The following is a 27,720-nucleotide window of genomic DNA, read 5'->3' as shown; positions in this document are numbered from 1 at the left end:
CTCACACAAAAGTAGCAAGAAGGACACCAGAGACATGTCAGATTCAAACCAAGAAGTCTCAGATTCTAAGCTCAGGTATGCTCAAATGGAAAAGAAAGATCTAACAGTCACTTGGGCCTCTGAACGGCTCGGTGCCTATCTGTTCAGCTTGGATGTTAACAAAGAAACAGACCACAAGCCCTTAGTGGCATTATAGGGTTCAAAACCAATGGATGACCTTCCACTTAGGATACAAAGATTTCTACTATGGTTGATGCAATTTTCTTACGTTGCTTTCCCTGGTGTGTGCTCAGTCATAGTAGCAGACACTCTGTCTAGAGCCCCAATTAAGCAGCCACCAATGAAAGGAGAAGAGACTTTAGAGATGTCAAATTCTGCATTGATCTTGTTCTGACAGCAATTCCAGCACCTGCCAGCTGATTTCAGCAAATTAGAAATGAACAACTAAAGGATCAAACCTGCAAAAAACTGACTCAACTCTGCCAAAGAGGGAGGGGTTAAAGGAATCAACTTCCAGCAGACCTAATACCATATTGGTAGAACTGAAATGACCTTCACAGGACCTGCTTCTGAAAGGACAGCAGATTCTTATCCCTATGGTATTTCAGAAAAAGGAGCTCTCCAAAATCCATGATGCACGCCAAGGTATATACAAGTGCAGGGCATGAGCACAACAATCTATATGGTGCCCCAATCTGAGTAGGCAAATTCAGGCCTTGGTAGAGGGTTGCAGGCTATGTAATAAGGAAAAAAAAAACAACCCCCCCCCCACCATTGTCAGAACCATTACTCTCTACAAAGCCACCTGACAGACCTTGGCAGCAAGTAGCAATTGATTTGTTTTTCTGGAAAGGACACACATACATGATTGCAGTTGATTACTTCTCTCTATATATTTACTTGGCTATACTTAGACAGACTTCACTGGCACAGAAACAAAAGTCAAAATTTCCAAGGCATGGAGCTCCTGAAGTCCTCACATCAGATAATGGGCCTCAAGTTATTCCTCAAACATTCTTTGCATTTGCACAGGACTTTGATTTTGAACACTGTACAAAATCCACATTGTACAAAATCCACAGTAGTCCACATTACCCCCAGAGAAATGGCGAGGTGGAGAAAGCAATGCAGACTTTAAAAAGACTCCTGCAAAAGTCACTAGACACATACATAAAGAACTCCTACCATATCGGTGAATACTGATTGCATTTGGACTATCTCCTGCAGAACTTCTCATGGGAAAACAATTAAGGATGCCTTTAACTGTGGCACCAAAACAACTTAAACCAAATTGGCTCATCCTGAAAGAATTTGAAGTTTATTCTGAATTGTTGTGTATATATACATTGGTTTACAATTCAAGTTTTAAGCTTATATTTGGAGATATGGATTGGTTATAGAGTTACAGAGAGGACCAGGATGTGTAGCAGAAGAGAGCGTCATAAATGTGAGAATCTCTTAGTCAGAAGGTTCTCTAGTTACTGCTTAAAGTACGGCTCTTTGTGTTTATGTCTTCACACTACATCCCGTGAACAGTTTCAGTTTGATGAATCAGCATTTTTGATGAAGTATATTTTGTTAAAAAACACCTGACCAGTTCTATTCCTGAGAATCTGATTTCAAGGAGAGTTGAAGGTGCTGAGCGCCTCACAGAATTGGTTCCTAATTGGGTTACCATATAGAGATTCCTGAGTTCATAGAGCTGTAACTAGGATCCTTTTGGGAATATTATTTCACAATCTGAGCTAACCATTATGGGTAAAAGGCACAACTTTAATTTTTCTGATGTATTATAAACCTCTATCATGCCAAATTACAGCATCATGTATCAGTGCTGCTAAGTTAGTAGCTATTTTGTATTAATTAAGATCCTCTACAGAATAATAAAAGTTTTGTGACCTTTTGCCTCAGAAGTCTACTAGTGAACATGCCCCCTGACTACATATTTGTCATCATGCTGGGTCCTTTTCTGCATCTCAGAAAGGAAGTTTCTAATTTAGTGTCATTATTTTGGCTAGTTAACTAGAGTTCCTATGTTAGCACTGGATATTTAACTAATCCATCAAATACTTACAGAATCTGAAGTCATCGTATTAAAAAAATTATCTAGTTATGATGGTAGCCTCCTGCTTCCCCTGTCCACCTCAGCAGCTGCATTACGAATCTAACTGCTTGGAGAAGGCTGTGGAGCCTCTTCAGCTCTACTCAGTCAGAGGGTGTTAAGAGTATTCTGCACCTTGCAGGATCATAATGGCCGCATCTAGTGTCTTCATTCATTTTACAGTTAAATGAGTAGGAAAATCCATTTCTAACCAGTATTTAACACTGGTCGTTAACAATAGAACATAAGAAAATCAAGAGTAAAATGGAATTAGCAGCTATTTGGTATCATGCTCTTCTATTAAATGGAAAAATTCTCCATCCATGTACCTGGGCCAACAACAACTTACTAGAGGAGAGGGTGCAAGGAACCCCTCCCTTCACAGAAGCTGCACAAGCAGTCGCTGTAATCTGGATGGTTGCACTTTCAGAGCAGAATTCTTCACAAGGCTTGTTCCTTATTTAAATACGACTTAAGTCCTATTTCAAGGACTAAAGTAATAATATTACCTAGCTCTTATGTAGCACTTTTCATCAGTAGATCTCAAAGAGCTTTCCAGAAGCGGTCATTATTCCCATTTATTTATTTTACACATGAGGAAACTAGCCTACAGAGAGGTGCAGTGACCCAGCAAACCAAGGGCAGTGCTGAGACTAAAACACCCAAGTTCCAGAGCCCCATTCCCATGTTTTATTCACTAGACCAGCATTTCTCAAATGCGGCCACCAGGGGCTTTTCTTACAGCCACAGCCTCCTGGGCAGTGATGGGGGAGGGCAAATCAGTGGTCCCTCCCACAGGGCCACCAGCAGAGGTTGGACCCTGCCCCCCTCTGGAGGGACAAATGCTGAAGGAGCAGGCAGCTAGTGAGTTCCCCACTTTCCTGGGGACAGTAGGGTTAGGCTCCAGACCTGGGGTGGCGGGTAGCAGGTTCTGGCCACGGGGCCCCAACCCCCAGCTGCGGGGCTCACCCCCCCTTGCCCCTGGCCCCCGCTGCCTCCGCCAGCCCATCATGTTTTTCCCCCCACCTCCCCACTTACCCCCTACCAACCTCCCCATCCAAGGCTTCATTAGTCCTCCGACTTGCCAGACTTAGTAAGTCTGCTGCTGTGAAAAGTGATATTTGTGTTTGTTAATATCACTTTTCACAGCAGCAGTCTTACTAGCTACCAAGTCTTTTAAAAAAAAAAGCAAACAAAAAAGCAAAAGAAAGAACAATAACAACAAAACAAGAACCTGCAGGGCACCTTATTTGTGTTTCTGTTCTGTTTAGAGTCAGTAAAGAATAGAGACAACTACATTATTTTTATTATTGAGTCTGCAAAAGATTCAATAAATTACAATGATTTGGACATGATGTATGTGCATATTTATTTATTTTTCCTAAAGTTAATTAAGTATTTTAGGAAAAAAATTGTCAGCACAGCCACCAGCAAGAGTTGGTGGCTGGACTTCGAGGCCACCAAAAATTTTGATGTGAGAATCCCTGCACTAGGCTATGTGCTGGCCTGCTGAGCAGGGAGGAATTTCACTCCCAAAGCTCAAGAGGGGGAGGATGGCCTAAGAGGGGCAAGCGTAGTTGGTAGAGGGAGCACTGATGTGCTGATACCATTGCTTGTCATGCTTGCCAGTGTGGTCTCATTGTTTCCTAGTGTTCCCCCATCTATAACTAGTCTTGTACTTAGGTTGCAAGGTCTTTGGGGCAGGGACTTTTTTGTTCTTTGCTTGGACTGCATCTAGAACATAGGGGTCCTGGTCCATGACTGAAGCTTCTAGGTGCTGCCGCAATATAAATAATAATAAAAGTGTGGCTATAGCTCCATCCCACCGATGGACCCACTTACAGCTGTGGGACAGTGCTGAAGGGAGGCCGTTCCACATTAATGTAGTAACTATTGCTGGCCCCCACTCTCCTCAGAGGCATTAAAGCAAACCTTCCTAAACCTGGATGCTTAAAGTTAGGCCTCTAAATCTCTGTTTAAATAAAGCCCTGATTTTTCAGGTGTGCTTAGCACCCACAGTACAGTATAAACACAATGGGAGCTATCGACATCCATAACCTCTTAAAAAAAATCAGATCACTTATTTAAGTCCCTTAATATGAACTTAGGGACATAACTAGTTTAGGGCCCACGTTTTGGCCCATACCTGCTTCTATAAGTTTAATATCTCCTACTATCTCTACCAGCCCAGATCACCTACTCTGCTTCCCATCCAATATAGCTCTGGTTCCTATAATCATGATAGAATCCACAATTTTAATATAGTGTATATAAATATCGGAGAAATATTAGTGAGGTTCAATAAGGAAAGAACATATTCATTTCATCCTCTTCAAATGTGTATACTAGTGACTAAATATAAGTCTGATTTCAGCCCACATGGAAACTCCAGCATATGCCACAAGACATTACATTTAACTCCTTGCTTAAATGTTACTTTAATTTGTGCACGTATCAAAACACAGCTTTTCTTTCATTAAGATGGAAAACAAAACAATACATTTATTTTTTTCAAGCCAGGAAGTCCACTAAAAAGGCAATGTTGAAATAGCACTTTTCTAGTGTTGTTTCTTGGAGTGTAGTTAGAGTCAGCTCTGGGGCTGAAAAATCCTATCATGCACAACAAATACTATAGACTGAATTCTTTCAAGGGAGTTATGAGCCAGGAGAAGTTCTTAACATACCTGACACGAGTCTTGTCAACATATTTCTTTTTAATTGTCAGTGGGCACTAGCAACAGCTTTAGCTTTTACTACACTGAGATCATTGCAAGCTGTGTAATAATGACAGATACAAAATTTGCTGTTCTTTGATTATCGTAAAATCAGTATATAATGGCAACAGCTGCAAAATATGTTTACCTATTAGTGGAAACTACTCTTGCATTATAGGATATGGCTAGTTAAATGTCCTAAAACACATTTGCATAAAAGTTCTAATTAGAGACTGTTACAAAACTCGTTGTTTAGAGCACCCCCTTCACAGCATAGTGGGGCATTGTAGCATCTTTGCTTCAGCTTCCCTTGGTCTTCCACAACTCCAGCCATCCACCAATGCCTTTCGGGTTGCTGCAGTGCCTTAACCCTTCAGCTAAGTCACATTTAGTTCCACCCCGTCCAAGGTACCAATGTCCACAGGCCTTACATTCACTTATTACTTACTTTAGGCTACTCAGGTTCCTTGCCAAAAGAGGCCTAACCACTATACCTGTTTTCCCTCTGGTCTTCTGGTGGAAAAACTCCCTTCTTTCTCCTGGGTCTCTTCTTCAGCCAGCCATCTACAAAGAGCTCCAAGCCTTGGGGAAAAACAGTCAGTCCACATCCTTCCCCACTCACCCTCCTATTGCTGGGCTTTTCTTCCTTTTAAGTCCTCTACCCTGCTCAGGTGTGGCAGGATGAGGCTAATGGAATGGGGCTAGCTGGCCTTAGGCCTTAATGGGGCAGGGCCGCTCTGTCACAGGGATGTGTGACTATCTTGGAGTTTTGGGGCCTGCGAAGTTTGATGAACTTTTCTGAATTAATGACATTTTAAATTTTTAATTTAAACCCAAGTTTTCTTCCCCAATTAGAAAAAAAAATCTAGTTAAGGGGTATCCTGTGCTGTACTTTGAAAGAAGGAGCCTTCAAAAGCTGTCTGGTTCACTTTGGGGCACTATCTATGGTGTATAGTTCAGGTCTATTTTTTTTGTTGGAACTTTTCTCTCTCCCTCTTTCTACTGTTGTTTTCCAAGTGAAATGTAAACCCAATGCAAGGTCAGGATACTCAGGTAGGGAGGAGCAAAGCTGGGTGCTGAAAGGGCAGGAACAGGAGGACTGGGACACTAAGTGCATCATCTCTCCATCCATTGAGAAACCAGTAGGAGTTGCTCTCTGTGATGGGTTGCTCCCTTTAAGGTGCCACCTGATATACTGGGATACCACTGAGCTTGCCTGTTCTGCCAGCGTGGGCCCCCTTTTACCCTGTCTTGATGAGCCAGGCTCTTAAGCCTCCTCTAGCACACACACAGGCAGGGCCACATCCAGCTGCAGAAAGACACAGACACTGAGATCAGCTCTGAGAAGACTCAGCTTAAGGGTCTTGCCCCAGCACTCAGGTGCCCACCTTCCTTGGAGAGAAGACCCAAAGGTATATTGTCTTGCGCTGTATAAAAAGATCTGCACAGTGCAAGCTCATAAAAATTCGCCTTCGCCCTCAATGTGAAGGGAGATATGCACAACTTCTTGCCGCCACCACTTAGAAATTGCACAAACTGGGTTTAATAATAATTAACTATAAAAGGCAGATTTTAAGTGAATATAAGGAATAGCAAACAGAACAAAGCAGATTACTGAGCAAATAAAACAAAACACACATACTAAACTTAAGATCTTAAAGAGACTGGTTTCAATAAGTAATTTCTCACCCTAAATATGATTTTAGGCAAGTTGCAGGGTTTCTGTAGCTTAGAGTTCCAGTTATTTCTTCTTACAGACTAGACCCCTGTCTCAGTCTGGACTCACCCCTGCCTTTCCTCTCAGGTTAGTTCCTTTGTCCTTTCAGGTACTTTCAGCAGTCTTACTTCATGAGTAGGCAATGGAGAAGAGTCCTGTTTGCCTTCCTCCCCAGCCTTAAATACGAGTTACAGAAGGCGGGAATCTTTTGTTTCCCAAACTTGACCTCCCCCTCCTGTTAGTGGAAAATTACTAGAGGTCCAAGATAGTGTTTAGTACCAGGTGACAGGACCACCTGACCTAGTAGTATCACAGCTATGTTCCAGGACGACTCTCAGGAAGGAGAGAGATTAGTAACTTCACAGTCTTGTTGTTTCTTCCTAACGGCCCATTAAGGCTGATTTTGTCTGGTGGGTGTCTCCCAAATACACATCCAGCTGTAATTGTTACATAGTTCATATTCCTAACTTTAGGTACAGAAATGATACATGGATACAAATTGGATAATCACATTCAGTAACTTATAACCTTTCCAACGATACCTTACATAAGCCATCTTGCATAAAGTATATCTTAGTTATGCCATATTCATATCATAACCATATTTCTATGAAGAATATGAGGTGTAACATCACACTCTCAACTGAGCAAAGTGTGACATTTTGGTATTTCTCTTTTCAGTATTGTGGAATAACCCCGTTCAGAAGGTGTTCAGGGGAAATCTGCACACAATGCCCTGTCATTATGGTTCCACTGTAGCTCTGCTGACAAGGATTGCTGTAAAGCCTTGTAAGGGTTATGGAGACACAGGGCCTTTGTGAAGAGAGACGTGGCCCTTGGTGTATCCCCAGACAGCTTCATGGATCTCAAGGGATCCACAGTTGTTGGGGACTAAACCCCACTGCTTATTCCAGGGTGCGTGAGGGGACCTCTGAACTCATTGCTCCCAAGAGAAAAATCTACTGGATATCTCAGAAAAGACGTATGGACAAAAGATTTATGGACTTTCCTGCCCCTTATGTGGTTCCCCTTGCCAAGTGTGTATGTATGAGAGAGGTGGGGAGAAGGATATACAAACAGACATGTCAGGAAGCATTGTGCAGGATGCAGCAAAGGAAAACTTACCACAAGGAAAAGAGAAACACCAGATAGCACCCTCTCCCTTTGGATATGGTCTCTGCCTCAGTTTCCCTTCATTTGATGGGTAGTTAATTTGTCTAGCCAAACCAAAATTCCAAATCAATGTCCAAACCTTCATTCAGTCTCTCACCCTGCATCACAATCATTGAGTGGGTTTTTATTGAACTTCATCCATCTCTGGGGTATAACAGAACATCTCTGCAGACCCCTCAGAGCCCATACTCTCCCTCTTCTGTGAACCATCAACAATGAAGTGGGAATAAGGCCTGACCAAAACTCTTCCTGACTCTCTTCCCAATGAGGCTAGTTCCTATGCTCTACCACAGTCTTTCAATTATCCTCTCAGGACTTAGCTCTCTCAGCCAAGCAACACCCCTTACCTTATCTAGCCCTCTGGCTGTCTTTTTAGGCCCTTTATTGGACCTTTTCACCAGCTTCTTCAAAAGACTCTTCTTGGTTTTCCCAGGGCCTTGGACCGGAAAGAGACAGAGCCACTGCCCCTTTCCTAGACAACCTCGTAGCATATTGACTCAGAGCAAGTCTTCCTCCTTTCCCATTTTCCTCCTGTTCTATAAGATGGGCTATTTTTTCCAGGACCCTCTGCTTTGCCACTAACTCTCCTCAGACCTCTGAATTACAACTGCCAAAATTCCCTTGTGCTGGGTCTGTAGCCTTGCCTAAAAAGGCTAGCTTGCCCTGTTACAAATAAACAAGGCTTCTTGGTGTGACAAGGGAGAATACAGCATAAATGGGGTCTGCCCAGCAATGGAAGTACATACAGGACAAATAAGAGGAAAGGACATTCATTATCGGGAGCACTTTGTGCCAGGAGAATGCTGCAAAACAACCAGAATGCAGCCCTGGATCATGAACTTTTGTTTTTACAAATATATTTATCAATCTACAGTATATTGCTTTTGTTTTTTAAAAGGGGCATTTTCCTTTAAACCATGCTTGTTCGCTTGACTGGTTTTCCCAAAATACAAACTGATTATAAGAAGTGAGCGAAATGTCTATTCAGCAATGGCGTTTCTGAACTCCTGTTGGATTAAAATAAACATTGTGATGTCTAGTCACAACTGTATTATATGAATGGTGCTCAGATGTGGAATTTATTTTCCACCTGCTTTAAGTGCATTGATTGGCAACAAAAAGCAATGTAAGTTGAATGTGGTATCTGAGATGAGGAAAATGTAATGCATAGTTCCATATATATTTTTAGCTGAGGCTGGAAACTAAATAATGTGGAGGATTGCAGATTAAGTTTTATTTGTGTTGCATGTCTGCCCCATTTTAGGGCTAAACTGTAACATTTAATATGAACATTTTATCCGAGATACACAAAAGTTGCAACTTATTAAAAATGTTGTTACAGAGATATTGGAATCCAAAACTTTTATCTCATTCCTAAAGCATTTTAGGAGGGTTTGAGGAAATTCAAGATAAAAATATACTTGTTAAATCTAATTTTCATATCTCTTTATGTTCCAGCTTTTGAAAATAAAATTGTAAGTGAATTTAGTTCTGGTGAAAAGTGCCAGTTTGCTACTAATGGAAAGTGAAAGTGTTTTCTTATCCATTATCCAGGTACTGGATGAGCAGCATCAGTGACAGCTTTTCTGTGCTCACCCACCAATGTGCCCAAACCATGATGTGGAAGTATCAACTCTGAAAGGGTACATCAGTCAACATGTCCATTCAACCCTTGCTAGTAGAAGCAATAGTTATAGAAATCCTAGAAATGTAGGGCTGGAAAGGACCTTGAGAATTCATCTAATTCATTCCGTCACACTGAGGAAGAACTTACTAGACCAGGGGTCGGCAACATTCGGCACGCGGCTCACCAGGGTAAGCACCCTGGCGGGCTGGGCCAGTTTTATTTACCTGCTGACGCGTCAAGTTTGGCTGATCGCGGCCCCCACTGGCCACGGTTCGCCATCCCGGGCCAATGGGGGCGGCGAGAAGCCGTGGCCAGCACATCGCTCGCCCGCGCCGCTTCTTGCCGCCCCCATTGGCCCAGGACAGCGAACCGTGGCTAGTGGGGGCCGCGATCGGCCAAACCTGCCACGTCAGCAGGTAAATAAAACTGGCCTGGCCCGCCAGGGTGCTTACCCTGGCGAGCCGCGTGCCGAATGTTGCCGACCTCTGTACTAGAACCTCCCTGACAGGTGTTTTTCTAACCTGTTCTTAAAAAAATTCAATGACAGAGATTTCACAAACTCCCATGGTAACCTATTTCAGTACTTAATTACCATTATAGTTAGAAAGTTTTTCCTAATATCTAACCTAAAGCTTCCTTGCTTCAGATTAGGTTGATTATTTCTTGTCCTACCCTACAATTGATCACCATCCTCTTTATAACAGCCCTTAACATATTTGAAGAGTGTTATCGGGTTCCCATCCCACCCAGTCTTCTATTCTCATGACTAAACATGTCCATTTTGTAAACCTTTCTCCTATGTCACGTTTTCTAAATCTTTTAACATTTTTGTTGCCCTCTCTCCAATTCGCCCACATCTTTCTTAAAGTGTGGCACCCAAAACTAGGCACAGTACTCCATCTGAGACCTTACTAGTGCCAGGTAGAGTGGAACAATTACCCCTCGTATCTTATGCACAATGACATACATCCCAAAATGATATTAGTCTTTTTTGCAACTACATCATGTTATTGGCTCATATTCAATATGTGATCCACTATAACTCCCAAATCCTTTTCTGCAGTACTACTGTCCAACCAGGTATTCCCCATTGTATATTGGATTTTTCCTTGCTAAATGAAGTACTTCACACTTGTCATCATTGAATTTCATCTTGTTGGTTTCAGAGCAATTCTCCAATTTATCTATGTCTTTTTGAATTCTAACTTTAGAATTCAAAGTCCTTGCAACACCTTCCAGCTTGGTGTCATCTATACATTTTATAAGCATACTCTCTGTTCCATTTTCCAGGTCATTAATGAAAATATTGAACAGTACTAGACTTGTCAGACCACTATATGTCCTCCTAATTTGACAACAATCCATTGATAACTACTCTTTGAGTACATTTTTTTGAACCAGTTTGACACCCACCTAATAGTAATTTCATCTAGACCACATTACCCTAGTTTGCTTATGAGAATGTCATGTGAGGCAGTGTGAAAAGCTTTACTAAAATTAAGATCAATCATAGCTACTGCTTCTCCCCATCCACTAAGCCATTATCCTTGTCAAAGAGGGAAATAAGCATGATTTGATTTTGCCATCATGATGTTGTTTGTGATGTGGACATCTGTCCACTAACAGGACTAAAAGAACATTGGCAATTCATTTTAAACACAATTCAGTAGGCAACAAAACAAGCATCAGATGATAACATATTTTGGTTACACAGAACCTGAGCCATCTTTGAACTGGTGACTCATACTAATCTTCCAAATCATCCAGTTCTCCATTACATTTCATCTTTAACAATACTGATAACTTTGGTTTTTGCTATGAGAAATATGTGTTGTGCTTTATGTATTTCAAAATTAAAATGAATAGGTGAATTTTTTATTTAGTGACTCAATATATATGTGATGTTGCACTCCATATGTTTTATGGAAATATGCTTATGAGTGTGAATATTATGTAACTGGAATATGCTTTATGCAAAAGGTCTCTTGTAAAGTATCATAACAAAGGTTATAACCTACTGAATATATTCCTCCTATTTGTATGCATGTATCATTCTTGTATCTGAAGCTAAAATATGAAGTATAACTCTGAGGTCCTATTGTAATTATGCAAAGTGTGGGCCATTAATGGTGGTTTAGAATCTTGATGGCTCCCATTGACTAGGACAATTGGTTGTAAATGGTTTATTTACCTGCAAACCTTCCTGTGTACGTGTGGGCCAACCCAGGAAGAATGGAGACTAGGGGTCTTACAGTGACATGTGACCATGCCACATGATACTGGAATCCATCTTAATCCTTGTACTTTTCCATTGATGAGGCAGGGGTGGGAACAAGCACAGACAAAAAATTCCCTCCTTGTGCCAAAGCTATAAAAGGGGGTGGAGCAGGACAAAGGGGGCTGTCAGTAATGAGAAAACCCCTGCTTACTACCTGAGATGTCTGCTGGAACTAACAAGGACTGTATCAGGGGAAAGGATTGGGCCCAGACTAGGAAGGAGTCTAATCTGTGAAAGAAGCTTATTGGAACATCTCTGAGGGTGACATATTACCTCTAATCAGTTTCTTAATGTATTAGGCTTAGATTTGCATGTTTTTGCTTTATTTTGCTTGGTGACTTACTTTGTTCTATTATTACTTGAAACCACTTAAATCCTACTTTTTATACTTAATAAAATCACTTTTGTTCATTAATAAACCCAGGGTAAATGATTAATACCTGGGGGAGCAAACAGCTGTTATCTCTCTATCAGTGTTATAGAGGGCAGACAGTTTATGAATTTACCCTGTATAAGCTTTAGACAGAGTAAAATGGATTTATTTAGGGTTCTGGCTCCCAGAAAGGCTGAACACTGGGCACTGGGAAAGTCCCTGTTAACTGAGAAGCCCCTGGGCTGAGTGAATCTCAGGTTCAATGAATTGCAGAGAGGCATGGCCCAACCTCTGGGTCTGTGCTGGAGCTGACTGGAGTGTCTAACTCAGCAAGACAGGAGTGGAGGGGCCCCTGTTCTGTCAGGAGGGTTGTTCTCAGTGGTATCCCAGCTCATCGAGTGACAGTCTCGAGGGGAGTCTTTGTGACTAAACCCGTCACAATATATTCTTAATAGCATTTAACAAATCTTTTCTCTATCCTGAACATTACCCTCCCTCCCACCCCCCCACACACTGTAATACAATGTAACTGAAATAATAAAGCCTGTGGCTGGATCCACTACTAATCAGAGAAATGGAATGCAATAAAAAGCTATCCAGGAGTGATGCCATCAGAATAACTATGAAAACTATGATAGGAGTGTTATATTTGGTGTAGGATCTAATATCCTGGATGTTGACATAACCTTGACAAATAGTTTTGTCTGTGTTTTGCTGTTTAACAGATAACAAAAAAAAAACCCTTTGAAACGGTTACACCGTTGCATTATATTATTCTATATAGTATTCAGATTTCACCTTAACATTATTGGTCAGCTTCTCCTCTGAGTTTATATTGGCATAACTCTATTGACTTCAGTGGAACTACTCACAGGCTTAAAATTAGAGATGTGCTTAAGTGCTTTCTGGATTGGCACCCTAGTTGATCTGGATCTAGTCCATCTAGAACAGGGGTCTCAAACTCAAATGACCATGAGGGCCACATGAGGACTAGTACGTTGGCCCAAGGGCCGCATTACTGACACCTCCCCCACCACCGCTCTCGGTCCCGCCTCCACTCCATCCCTTCCATGAGGCCCCGGCCCTGCCCCTCCTCTTCCCACCTCTTCCCAACCCCTTCCCCGTGGTTCCCCGTTCCCGGCCAATTGGAGCTGCTGGGGGCGCTGCCTGAAGCAACAGCAACACACAGCCCCTCTGCCCCCACCTTCCCCACGTTCCAGCCTCTTCCCAGCGCAGCATGGGGCAGGGCAGGCAGGCAGGGAGCCTGCCCTGCCCCCAGTGCACGTCCGTCCGGAGCCGCTTTAGGTAAACACTGGGGGAGTATTGGGGGGTCTGCGAGGGGCTCGCGGGCCGCAGAAAATAACCCCGCGGGCAGCGTGTTTGAGACCCCTGATCTAGAAGAAGGAAGAATTCTTCAGTCCCCTCTTGTTACTTAGGTCACAATGAAAATCAAGCTTTTAAAGTCTCCAGAACAATTGAAAAAGTATTTGTACCCCTCAACACAATATATAAACATGGGCCTCCCTAATATTTAGTAACCACCCAGAGATCAGGTTTGTCAGGAGACAAAGCAGAGCAGTTCTTTTAACAAGTTCATTCTGAGTCTGCTTATGCTTCTGGAAGTTTTAGTTCACATTGGTCCTTTCCAAACTAGGTAAAGAACTGACAGGTTTTCCAATCTGAGCTATTTTCTTACTCCAGACTAACTCTTGGTTAGGATCAGAAATTTAACACAAGAATTAGCATAGTCACTGCAACACTAACGTATCATTTCATTTGCATAGTCACTCTCCTACTAGCAACTTGTTACTTATCCTTATCCTTACCCAGTGGTGAGTTTTTTTAAGCTTTCAATATTACTGAGGAAAACATGTCACTACAGACATGAATTTTCCAGTGAAAACAAGCATTTCAAGCTACAACAGTCATGGATGGTGTAGTTCCTGCCTCTCAGGACTTAAAAGCCTGGCTCTGGCTGTTATGTGAAAAGTCTGCATGGAACTTTGAAACTGCTGGATATTTAAAGAGACACAACTACAACTGCTAACTGTTCATGAAAAAAAAAAGCAGCCCTGTACTGATTTTAAACTCAAAAGCATCTTTCTTATGGAAGTTTTTTAATATCAATATTAGTAAAACTGTATTAAGTTTCTGATGACATTAAAATGATAAAACATAGCTTAGTTTCATTAGTTCTGATGGCAGCATATTTTTGGCCATAAGCTTCTATCTCACTTTTATGCAACTATAATATTTAGAAATAGCTTTAACAGAAATAATTAATGTAGACTAAAAACATGGCCACATACATAATCTATTTGTGTGATATATCACGTTACCTGGTGTTTCAGGCAGTAAGTCCATTCTTTTCGATAGATTTGATGTGCGTCAATGCTATCTGCTGCTTTGGAGGTGAACTCATATCACTATTGCAGATGAGTGCATGTGTGAGTAACGAGAAGCCTAAATTGTACTTTCTGTGCCTTTTCTTGTGTGTGTTGCTTATGCCATCGATGCATCTTTACCCAGTGTTTTCTTATTATCAGAATGTGCAATTTTTCCAAAGCAAGGCCGAAATGTAACAAATTACTCTACAAAAAAGAAATATACAATTGTTAAACTAAGATCCATATGTAGACGTCCATATAATTTATTGTGTGACAGCGGTTTATATTATGCGAAAATGTTCACGGTTAAGGCTGTTTCAGATTAAGACAAATGATGCTGGATAAGTCTTCTATGAAAAAGGCATTTATTTTTTTCTTCAAGTGTTTTATGCTTCTCTTTCACTTCTTGCAGCACTTGGCTCACAATTCCATTAATTCTTTGAGGTTAGGTATTAAATCTGGGATATATATTGTTTTCATAATTTAAGGGTATCAGTAATATTCAATAAAAAGTATGTCAGAAATCATGAAATCCAAAAATGTAGATTCTTCAATGTATTCTGAAGTCTGAGGATTCTGCCCCTGGCTTTTGACACTTTTCTTAACCTTCTGTAATCTTTTGTAGTTGGACTGGGACAAGGAAGTAAAACATGGGACTTTTATCAGTCTCAAACGAACCCTATGTCTGGAAGGCAACCTGCAAGAAAACTGGAGGAGGTAGTTGCAGAGTTTCTGTATACTTATGGAAGCAAGTGGTATTGCAGAGAAATTGGCAAGGTTGAAATCCTCCACACTCCTATTTGTGGCGGCCACAGCCACATTGGAGATCTACAATACACTCCAGTGGGGGCATAAAAGGAACTGCCAAATGACAGACAAAATTGTTTAAACAATTCAAATTACTGCGAGCCCCTCAGGAATGTGACTTAAGAGAGGTACATTTTTTTATAAGAAATTAGCTACCAAGTGAGATTTTTGAACATTAAGTTACAGAACTTCATGTTAATGCTGAATCATGTGAATTTCAGTGATGGAGACTGGTCTTTCTGGTAAAACCAATAACCAGGTTAAAGCAAGATGGGCAATTGTCTTGAAGAAGGAGAGCCCCAACCCATGTGAAGTATATCTGTGCACAACTTATACATTTATAAATTTATCTTTGAAACTCCCTTGAGTGGTAGGGTGGAATTATCTTTTACAAATAGGGAACTGAGGCACAGAGATGAAAGGATTTACCACAAGTTACACAGGAAGTCAGTGGCAGAGACAGGAAAAGAACTCAGCTAACTTGAATTCCATTCCAGTTCTTTAATCATGACCCTGTGTTTCTTCCCAATACATTCCTGTTTGGGTCAGAAATACTGCAGGAATCCACCCCAGCCAGGATGTGCAGGGACATGCACATAATTTTAAGGTTTACAGAACTTTTATAAAAGTGCTTTTTTATTTATTTGAGGGGGGAATATTCAGGCTTGTTGTTTTTTTTTTTTTTTTTCCATCTTGGCTTATCCCAATACTCTGGCTGATCCTCCAACCCTTACCTACGTGAGCAGTTCTATTGACTTTTTGCAGTACTGGACGCTCTGATTCTGGCCTCTTGATTTTATTAGATAGGTTTTCTGTATAACAGTTGAAGCAAAGACAAGTGTCAGCATCCTGATCGTGTGAGTATTGATTTAATTTTGAACAAAGCGTCAAAGCAAATGTAATCTACCCTTTGATCGACAGACCTCACCTCCAAGATATTTATTTGATTTGTGGTTAAAATAGTAGAGCTAGTGCTTGCCAAATGTGATTCCTGTCATGGCAGCCATGGAGTTTAAGCAATTAATTAAAGATGATGAATGCCTTTTCTAAATTTGGATAGATGAAACTGAGGTAATGCACTTATAAGTGCACATTCGCTACTTCCCCGCCTGCTATCTCCCCTTCTCAATCTTGTGCTTTACCATCCCCACTGTATCTTTCCTTGTGGTTGTCTTAAAGGCTTTTCCTATGTGACCCCTTATACTTAGACTTCCCTGTCTCTGCTGAGCTAGATTATACCCCTCTCCTCATCATAAACCCATTTCTTCCTCTAAATCTTTCATTTGTGATCCCTCAAAGTTGTCTGCCCCAAATCAAGGTGCTCATCATGACGATTCATATATTTGAACTGTATTTACACTGCCTAGTTTAGCTAGTTAGTGTGACTTCCTGAGGTCTGAAACTGTGCCTTCTTTTATGCTTATTCAGCAGCCACCAAACATAATGATGGAATTCAGTGGTATGCTCATATGTGTTCACCTCCCACCCCTGAAGCGGAGTTGAGCAATCCCTCTGCCTCTGCTTGGCCCTGTCATGGCCACCTGTGCAGCTGCTCACACACCGCTGCCTCTAGGGGCGATGTTTTGTTCTGAGATTGCACCACTCAGCGCAGTTCTTAGTGATTTCAGCTTGCAGTGATTTCAACAGGTAATGGGCAACCTCACTGCTACTGTATCCTCTGTGTTGTCTTTCACAACACTGTCCCCACACCCTGTCTAAGGTTCAGCCTCCTACCAGGGCTGGCTTTAGGAAGTGCGGGGCCCGATTCGAACAATTTTGACGGGGCCCCGGCAGGGATGACTGAAAAAAAAAACACGTAAAAAACACGTGGGGCTTGTACTCACCGGGCGGCGCTCCTAGTCTTTGGCGGTGGGTCCTTCACTCGCTCCGGGTCTTCAGTGGCAGTGAAGGACCTGCCGCCGAAGTGCTGCCAAAGACCCAGAGTGAGTGAAGGCCCCGTCGCTGAAGTGCCGCCGAAGACCCAGAGCGCTGCCGGGTGAGTAAAAATTAAAAAGGAGCCTCTAGCCAGGAAAGGGATTCTCGGCCACTTGCCCCCACCCGGCGTCCCTGCCACTGGGCGCGGGGCCCTCTTAGGCGCGGGGCCCGATTTGGGGGAATTGGCCTAAAGCCAGCCCTGCCCCCTACAGTTGCTCATTAGTGATTTCAGCTCTAGTGATCACTGAGCAGAAACAAAGACTCTCAATTGAGTCATAAGAACACAAGAATGGCCATAGTGGGTCAGACCAATGGTCCTTCTAGCCCAGTATCCTGTCTTTGTTATACCAATAGAATAAAAACCAGCAGGATCTTATTAAGAGGGATAAGGCAAAGATGCCACATTTATTGTAAATATACTGATAAAGCAAAAGATAAAAGTAAACAACGTTGTTTGACTACTTATTTCTTATACATACACACATACACACACACATATATATATATATATATAGAGAGAGAGAGAGAGAGAGAGAGAGAGAGATTCATTCACACAATCATTCATTCAAGTTCTGTATAGGTGTTATAGTTACCAGCCTAGAAGTTGCTCATGCCAAGTTACTGGCCAGGTATCTTGGTCATGAGGATGGAGCCGAGTCTGTGTCAGGTGCACCTGATGCTCCTGGAGGCTGGCAGCAGAACCAGAGACTCAAAGTCATCAGTCTTTAGAGTCCCTTCTTATAGGAATTAATTCCTATGTTAGTCTATGGGAGCTGTTTCATCCTGCTGTTGCTGACTCAATCAGCAGATGGCACACATTCCTGTCCAAAGTGGCACATTCCTGGTGGCTCCACACTGTCCAAAGTTTGTGTTTCTCATCCTTCCAGGTGATGGGGTGGGTCCCAGTTTACCCTCTGGGGGTTTCTGGTCATCCACTTGACACATTCTTCGGCCGGTGGATACTCCTTTTCTAGGCTGGCACCTCCCTAACCATCCATGTATATCAAGCATTCATCAGCATACATTCCATCCCTTAACCATATTTTAATTTATGGTCTCCACCACTTTCAGAGTGTGTGCTAATTCATTTGAGACTCCCGGCCCTTTAATCACAGAGGGTGGGGGGTCTGTCCTAGGAGCAGTTGTGAAAGACACTTAACAGCTTATAGTGTTTGTTTACATTGTATAACAAAGTCAGTTAACTTGTTTGTAAGTTTTACATAGTAGTCACAGGATAGATATAATCAATGGTTTCTACAGACAGTAGCTTACAAGTTTTAACAGAAGACCCAAGAGATTTTTGTACTTGGTGAAACTGTTGGATTTTAAAGTGTGGGGGCCAAATTATGAAGGGGTCACTGTCACTTGGGGGAATCACTGTTAGTACCTTCTTTAATATCCCTACATAATCCCCCTTTTGACACTATGATATTTATATAATCGTTAGTGTCACTTTCTTTTTAACCTGTTTAAGAGAAGGTACTGTGAGGCAACATGTGTTTGTGATTCCAATTTAGCATACATTCTGTTTATCTGAAAACACATGCCATACATACCAATTATACAAATACAATTTAATATCAAGACTACTATCAAGGGGTGTAGCATTACTGATAGGATGCCAGTGGTAGTCGGGGACCATCCAGAGAATCATTTACATTCATCTACTGGGGGGGTTGCTAACACTCCCATCCTCCCAAAATACTTCCTCCCATGAGTGGATACATACACATTGTCCATTGTACAATACTTTGGTGTCATTATCCAATTCATCCCACATACATGATTCCAATGAAACATCTTTACTACAAGGCTCTGGGGCAACCGGTAAGGTGAGGCATACCCCACTTTTGAGGAGTCCATTCGGTACAACCTCTAGTGTCCAATAGTTTTCCTCCCTCCCCAGCCCACTGGCTCAAGGTCCGAGGCAGCCAGAATGATCCCATGTGTAATATGGGGAGTGGGCTAACCTTCCATACCTTTGCCTCCAGAGACTGTTGATGTGCTATTTTTACAATTATTTCCCCAATTAACAAGTCTGGTTTCACAGTGCTGGAAACATACTGCATCCAGTCATATTGGTAAGTATCAAACAGAGATCATTTCCTTTGTTTTAACAAATGCATTAAAACCTTAATATTACCCAAAGTTACCCAAAACATTTTGTGTTCCAAAGTAGATAGGGCAAGTATCTGCATTTCAGTGCATCCCATAGCTATAGCCGTTTGCATACAGATCAGTGCTGCTCCTACAACTCTCCGCCCCTTGATCTATGATCATTACAGTACAGTAGTTGTCATTGTAGGGCACAGGTGATCTGTTGTAAACAAACCAAACAATTTTAAGCAGGTGAGTATAACTAAAATCATTACAATTGACCAAACACCAGATATAATATAAACAGAAATGCAACCAAATAATTATAATAATTGGGAATACAATAAAACCTAAAACCATTACAATAATTAAGTACATTGACAAATAAAATGAGGTCCAAGTTTGATGCTGCAATAGTCATCAAACAATAAAAGTTACTGAGGTTAGGACCTTTTTAATGCAGAATCCCCTATTTCTAACAGTTGTTCTCAGAGGTTTTTGGGGACCTGAAAGATGGGGCCATACAATTATGGGCCAAGGTCTTACAGGTTATGGGGGCCCAAGAACTACCCTGCAGGGCTTGGGGAAGTAGAATACAGAGTGCATAGAGGAAAGTGTGGAATTAACAGTACAAGCAAATGTAACTAACAATACAAATGTATCAATAACAAAAATTAACAACAAAATGACTATTAGAGAACCTAACAAAAAATAAACCTGATGCACTGGGGACCCAAGTGGTGATTGATAAGTTGGATGGATATGGGGGAAGTAGAAGAAAAGACATTTGTCTTGTCTAGTGTAGTATCCCCTTTTTCTCTGGACCCAATGCTAGCACAGGACACCACTAGAGACAGACACAGAACATGCAACACTGAACACAGAATTTGTCGCAACACTATAACCATGGTCTTTTATAACTCTTCAGCTGGTACCAGCTCTCCTGATGTTCTGGTTCAGAGCCTGAAAGATAGAAGCTTGGAAACAAATTAGCACAGTGCTTTCACCCTGGCAGAACCTGCTTGGTCTCTGCCACAGTGTGTTTGGTATTTGGGGCTGCACAAATGCTAATTAAGTGGTGCATTTCTTGTGAGTGTAAATCCTCCCTTTCTCTCAGTAAAAGGGCGTTAACACTCCATCTAGAAAAAAAATTTCTGTTTTAAAATCTCCAGCCATTTTGCCATGGCCTGGAAATACTTGTCCTGAAGACTGCGGTCTGTATGGGACATGGCGTTTGTGTGAAACCCCTAATGCTTTAAGCAGTAGTGTAAATATGTCTCCCACAAAGGATCCTCCCTTGTCTGAGTCGATAATCTCGGGAGTCCCATATCTGCAAACCACTTCAGAGAATAGTTTCTTAGCGGCTGTGCAGGCGCTATTGTTCCTAGTAGGGAAAGCTTCCACCCAACCTGAAAAGGAATCTGTGATTACAAGTAGATATCGAAATCCTTCTTTACTCCTTGGCAATTTATCAATGAAGTCAATTTGGATTCTATGCCAGGGTCCCAGCCTTCTTTGATGTAGCATCTGAGGCTGGTGTGGAGGACAAGCTTTATCTTTGGCACACTGTATACAATTCCTGACCCATGTATCCACATCATCTCTCATCCCCTTCCATTCTGCCACTTGCTTTAACCTTCCCAGCATCCCTTCCACTCCTTCATGCATGAACTGATGAGCTATGACCAATTCCTGTCTTTCAATCCTTCCTGGGACGCGGACTGCTTCTAATACCTTCTTTTCCTGCCTTCGGGTCACCGCTGCAATCCCTTCATAATCTCTGGCTATGGCATCAGCACAGTTATTTCATACTGTTTCAGCTGCAGAGCCTTTTCCATGTGCCTTGACATGTTTGATTTTAAGCTGGTTGGGATGAGAGGTAACCCAGGCATAAATCCATTTCCATTCATCTATATATGCTATCTCTTTCCCGTCTGCGGCTTTCCAATTGTTCCTCTGCCAATCAAACATCCAATATTGCACCCCATTTACACAGTAATTGCTGTCAGCATAGATGTATACAGTCTTGGGGCAGTTCTCTGTTTCATATTGTTTTAGGACTGGGTATATGGCATGGAGTTCAGCATGTTGTGCTGAGCCATGATCCAAATACCCCTTTAGTACCTCTTCTTCTAAATTAATGGCTGCATATCTGATTCTCTTTTTACCGTGCACCACCATGGAACTGCCATCGGTGTACCAAATATGTCTCTCCTGACCCATGGTATCCAATTCTTCCGGGGGGGGGGGTGCTTGGGCTTGTGCTATCCTCTGTTCTAGTGTGACTGCTGGACATACATTTTATTTCTCTGCTTTTGCAGCAGAGGCTTGTAAATCTTGGTGCAGTTTTTTATTTTTGCATGTAGCCAATTGAAGGAATACCTTGTTACAGGTCTTCCATAGAAGCCAAACTGCAGCTGCTTCCTTTTGTTTTTACAGAGTTTTCATGTACCCTCGTCAAAGTGACAGTCTGATTACACAGAGCCATCTTAAGGCTCAGTGTTTCTAGCAGTGCTTCTTTTTGTTTTGTGCACCTCACTCCTGCTGTTGCTTCAGAGGGGCACTGTTAATTTCCTATTCTTTTACTACAGCTCTCATTTGCTATTTTGTTACACATTAAAAACAAAACAAAACTAATGTATCTTAAACCTACAAAACAGGAGTTTTACAAACCAGATGTGTTGGTTTAGGTTCTTAGAACTTTACATATTTCCACAGACAAATAGATACATACACATTTTCTTTCCCTTAACATCTTTTCTACATTGCTGTTTTTACATAGCTGTACATAGATTATATTCCCTTCATACATTTGGGTCAGTTAAGTTTCAATAGAATCCCCTCATGTTTTTAACAAATTTGACTAAATTGTTCATAGTCAAATTATTTCAAATACCTGGATTATTTACAGACATTCCTTTGGAAAAGGGCCCATTTTTCCTTCAGAATGGCTGCAAAGGAACCAAGAATTCCTTTTCTCTTTAACATGGTACTTTTTAGCATTTTCACAAAGTTTAACTGCTTAATTCTGTTCAGCCTCTGTAGAGTTAACTTTTCAGGGTCTTTCCTTAAATTACTGTTTATCTCCCAAAATGACACCTTTATCAATTAGATTTTACCATTTTAAGTATTGTTCCAGGGATTCATGCCTGTACTTACTGCTTTCTTGCTCCTGCCACTATGCCCTTAAGGCTTCCAACCAATTTCTTGCCTGCTTGTCTGGGCCTGATCCTGCTTTTTCCAAAGAACCTTTCCTTTCCATGGGCACAAGCTTTGTTCCACTACCAATTTAGCAAGGAGGGTGGGCTTCTCAACCAGCCCCCACCCTTCCTGGTCCATTTCCTTAAACATTTCTTTCAATATTGTGAAATGACCACAATATCACTCACAAGAAAAACAAAACAAAGCAAAACAAACAAACAAACATAAACCACACTACACTGCCCAAACTCCTATATTCTTCAGAGTTTGGTTTAACAGAACAAGATTTGTATCTTATGATTTTAACCCACTTTGGGCCAGAGGGAGAGATGCTAAGCTTCCCTCTGTATTGCTCGAGCTTTTACCACCGAGGGTTCATCCACCAAATATAAAAATCCTTCCCAGGATCAGAGCGAGAAACAGTAAGTTTTCCTCTGTACAGGCTGTTAGGCGGAGGTAGCTGTCATTACAAGCCTCCCACAGCAGCCAGATCCCTGCAGCGTCTCTTTTTGCTGCATTTGGGGGTTTACATATGAGGATATAGTGGGCCAATCTATCCTCCAGGTCTGAAATAGAGCAAGCATCTGCAAGGGCTTGTTCAGTCCAAGGACTGTGCCCATATCTCTGAAGGATTTGTTTAAAGGATGTTATTTCTTTTACAAAAGGTGAGGTTGGAGCTCCTTCAAACTCCATTCCTGTTCTCCCTTGTCTTTTCTTAAACATTTTTAACACGTGTATAGTTTCCTTTGTCACCCCTGAACCCTTGCAGCGAGTGACACAGCCTAAATTATCTTATCCTGCTACCCCTGATCTCGTTCAGCGAGCAGCTTTACCTTGCCCTATAGGCTCTTGTTACCCCTGATTTCTCAGTGAACACTTTGGATAAGATTAATTGTAGCTTAAAGTTTCTATGAGCTCTTTTATGAAGCCTCTACCCACCGGAGGTCAGTAGGCTTTGGTTAACCAAAAATAGAACCGCTCTCTATAGAGCCGGCTGTGTGCACACCAATGTTCACAATAACTGAGGCATTTTACCAATATTCCCCCTTTCGCAATTCTCCACCAAAATGTTATACCAATAGAATAAAAACCAGCAGGATCTTATTAAGAGGGATAAGGCAAAGATGCCACATTTATTGTAAATATACTGATAAAGCAAAAGATAAAAGTAAACAACGTTGTTTGACTACTTATTTCTTATACATACACACATACACACACACATATATATATATATATATATAGAGAGAGAGAGAGAGAGAGAGAGAGAGAGAGAGATTCATTCACACAATCATTCATTCAAGTTCTGTATAGGTGTTATAGTTACCAGCCTAGAAGTTGCTCATGCCAAGTTACTGGCCAGGTATCTTGGTCATGAGGATGGAGCCGAGTCTGTGTCAGGTGCACCTGATGCTCCTGGAGGCTGGCAGCAGAACCAGAGACTCAAAGTCATCAGTCTTTAGAGTCCCTTCTTATAGGAATTAATTCCTATGTTAGTCTATGGGAGCTGTTTCATCCTGCTGTTGCTGACTCAATCAGCAGATGGCACACATTCCTGTCCAAAGTGGCACATTCCTGGTGGCTCCACACTGTCCAAAGTTTGTGTTTCTCATCCTTCCAGGTGATGGGGTGGGTCCCAGTTTACCCTCTGGGGGTTTCTGGTCATCCACTTGACACATTCTTCGGCCGGTGGATACTCCTTTTCTAGGCTGGCACCTCCCTAACCATCCATGTATATCAAGCATTCATCAGCATACATTCCATCCCTTAACCATATTTTAATTTATGGTCTCCACCACTTTCAGAGTGTGTGCTAATTCATTTGAGACTCCCGGCCCTTTAATCACAGAGGGTGGGGGGTCTGTCCTAGGAGCAGTTGTGAAAGACACTTAACAGCTTATAGTGTTTGTTTACATTGTATAACAAAGTCAGTTAACTTGTTTGTAAGTTTTACATAGTAGTCACAGGATAGATATAATCAATGGTTTCTACAGACAGTAGCTTACAAGTTTTAACAGAAGACCCAAGAGATTTTTGTACTTGGTGAAACTGTTGGATTTTAAAGTGTGGGGGCCAAATTATGAAGGGGTCACTGTCACTTGGGGGAATCACTGTTAGTACCTTCTTTAATATCCCTACATCTTCTGACAGTGGCCCATGCCAGAATTTCAAAGGGAGTGAAAAGAGACAGTCCAATTTACTGAGTGATCCATCCCCTGTTATCCAGTCCCAGCTTCTGGCAGTCAGAGGTTTAGGGTCACCCAGAGTATAGGGTTACGTCCCTGACCATCTTGACTAATTGCCATTGATGAAACTATCATCCATGAACTTATTCAATTCTTGTGAACCCAGTTTATACATTTGTCTTCCACAACATCCCCTGGCACCAAGTTCCACAGGTTGATTGTGTGTTTTGTGAAGAAATACTTCCTTATGTTTGTTTCAAACCTGCTGCCTCTTAATTTCATTTGGTGATCCCTTGTTCATGTGTTATGTGAAGGGCTAAATAACCCTTCCTTATTCACTTTCTTCACACCATTCATGATTTTATAGACCTCTATCACATCCCCTCTTAGTCATCCCTTTTCCAAGCTGAACACTCCCAGTCTTTTAAATCTCTCCTTTTATGGAAGCTGTTCCATACCACTAATCAGTTTTGTAGCCCTTCTCTGTGCTTTTTCCAATTCAAATTTCTCTTTTTTCCTGAGATATGGCCACCAAAACTGCAATCCATATTCAAGGTGTGGCTCTACCATGGATCTATATAGTGGTATCATGATAGTTTCTGTCTTATTATCTATCCTTTTCCTAACAGTTCCTGATATTCTGTTAGTCTGATCAGCTCTGTGTTGAAAGAGAGGGAGGGCCAAATGGTATCTAGGAATCTTCAAACAATTCCATACCACTTGGTAGGAACACCTATCCCCACCTTCTCTAACTTTTGCTTGGATTTTACATTATTACCCCCTGTGAAGTGAATGAGATTACAGTTATGGTGACACCCTCAGGGAATATTAATTACAGTTCTGCTACTCTTTAGTCATACAGTAAGGATAACAACATTTAATTACCCCGAGTCCAAGACTAAGGTGAATTTTAACCCAGCATGGACAAAATTGATCACTTTGGCAAAGAAGGTCTCTCTGCTGATCACCTAGGCAAAATAGGTATGTCTATAGAAATACAGCTGGATCATGTGGTCTTTTCCCCCAGTTCATCAGTAGAGGGCAGGGGAGAGCCCATTCAGACTCTGCTTACACTTGTGTTCACTGAAGGCAGAAGAGACTCCAGTGCACAGAATCCCAGTGAGATAGAGCTATGGACTTGAATGTGTCATATAGAGGACTAAGTTCTCCTACAAACTGTATAGTATAACTTTAGATGTCTAAGTAACATTCCCTATATGCACCAAACTCCCACTGATTGTACACAAATGCAGATGCACATATGAACACAGAGGCAGCCGAACTGACATCAAAAGATTCATCACACAGATCAAAGAGGAAAGTTTAAAATATGCAGATTTATGGTCAAAGTAGTTTCAAAGCTGGGCTAATTTCATCCCCGGTATAGCTCCTTTGACTTCAGTAGAGTTACACTGGCTTCAATAAAGGCTGATTTTGGTCCTACATTTTTCACTCTTTCTTCACAGTAACCATAAAGGTCACTCTGACGTTGAATCATTGTGTGAATTTCAAATTCATTTTAACTTTATAGCTTATGTGTTTTTATAGCGACACTTATCTTCAAAGTGCATTTATCTCCAAAAAGCTAGTTTTGAAAGCCAAGCCAAAATACATCTCTTTCCCACCTCTGTCCCCACCTGCAGGAGTAGTGCCATATACAGACAGCGAAAACCTACCTACCTGCTCTGTCTTGAATGCATTTTTACCTTTATTTGGTGCTTTGGCTTCCATAAACTGCATCATTGCCTGGAAAAGATTACAAAACTAAATGCATGAATGTAATTCAAAACCTTATCCCTTATTCTGAGCACTTATTTCATGACCTAAAATGAAAGATTAAAGCAATTACTCTGAGCATGCTTTATAGGGTCTAATATAAAAGAGGCCTGACTAATAGATCTGTAAAAGAACAGTCCCAGCTGGGTTGGTAGTGGAGGATGCCGTTCCTTATGGGAAACAGGAATCCAGTAATAAATTTGGTTTTTAATGCCTGGGTGGGCAGAAATGGGAAATAGCTTGGAGATAATGGTAAGCAAGCTAACTACTTTTAGCCTATAAACTATAATCAAACTACTTTACTGTCTGTTCAATGAGTTGTGCGGACTGACTGCAAAATAACAATCCCAGACCTCCCCCTCCTCTGCTTGGGAAAAGAGGACTATGGGGGACAAAAGTACAATGAAAGAAGAAGAGGTTTTTTCCTTTTAAAGTAAAAAGTTATAAGGAAATAGGTTTTATGGGGGAAGGAAATTCAGTCCCTGTTCCCTAAGTCATCTCCCCAAAATATTTCCCCAGAGCCTTTTTCTTTCAGGAAATGTGCAGTATGTTCATACCTGTAAGATGTTAATTGGCAGAATCAGATTTATTTATTTATTTTTGGTGTGTGAGGGAGAAAGAGGCTGCAGCAAGGCTGCATTTGGCCCAATTTTTAAAATACACAATACACATCTATTTCTGTCAAGGGCAACACCCCAGGACTTGATGATTGGATTTGTAGGTTGCTTATGGCTGGAATATAATTGTGAACTTATTCCATTTATACCAAACATCTGAGGTCAGGGAAAGCATGAACTTTGTGGATAGAGAAATATTTGCTTAGTACATTGGTTAATCCAGAATCTGTTTTATAATCCCTCTTCTTTTTTGTGAGATATTTTTTTCTTCTCCTTTTCAATTTTGATACACTCGCTTCTCTTCCATTTCTCTCATACTCTCTTTTCCTATTATAACACTTTTGCAATAATAAACCATGGTAAATGTAAAGTTGTGGGGTGTCTCTCTGGAGTTCTTCCTTTGAAGGGCAGCTGGTGTCAATAGGATTTCTGAGAAAGGACCTGAAAGCCCTCAGCTGTGGAATATTAGATGGGGTGGAAGAACATTTCCAACTGGCAAACTGAATGCCCTTCCTCTCATATTGCTCCCTAACACTGGGTCATCTAGAAAACTTGTCACCCAAACCTTCCTCAACATTAAAGCAGGTAGCTGGTTTTGACTCTTTCTCCAGTAAATGGAATTTCTTTTGGTCTTCCTTCCTAACCTTCCTTCCTAACCTTCCTAAACTTCAGGGTTGCAGTTAATTCAAGGTTAATATGCCTCATTTCACCCAAACATAATGAGGCTATGA

General features: G+C 41.4%; 1 protein-coding gene across 1 annotated transcript; it reads right to left on the bottom strand.

The window, feature by feature from the left end:
- Nucleotides 1-21,015: 21,015 nt before the first annotated feature.
- Nucleotides 21,016-21,432, bottom strand: LOC128830469 (ribonuclease H-like). Its single transcript, XM_054016299.1, has one exon. The coding sequence runs from the start codon at nucleotides 21,430-21,432 to the stop codon at nucleotides 21,016-21,018; it is 417 nt and encodes a 138-aa protein (XP_053872274.1).
- Nucleotides 21,433-27,720: the final 6,288 nt, after the last annotated feature.

Source organism: Malaclemys terrapin, chromosome 1 (genome assembly GCF_027887155.1).
Source record: "Malaclemys terrapin pileata isolate rMalTer1 chromosome 1, rMalTer1.hap1, whole genome shotgun sequence".
Lineage (NCBI taxonomy): Eukaryota > Metazoa > Chordata > Testudines > Emydidae > Malaclemys > Malaclemys terrapin.
This window is presented reverse-complemented; position numbering and strand designations above follow the sequence as displayed.

Bases quoted from the DNA above. Each gene is read 5' to 3' on its own strand.
- LOC128830469 (XM_054016299.1), bottom strand. From the start codon at position 21,432: ATGGGTCAGGAGAGACATATTTGGTACACCGATGGCAGTTCCATGGTG.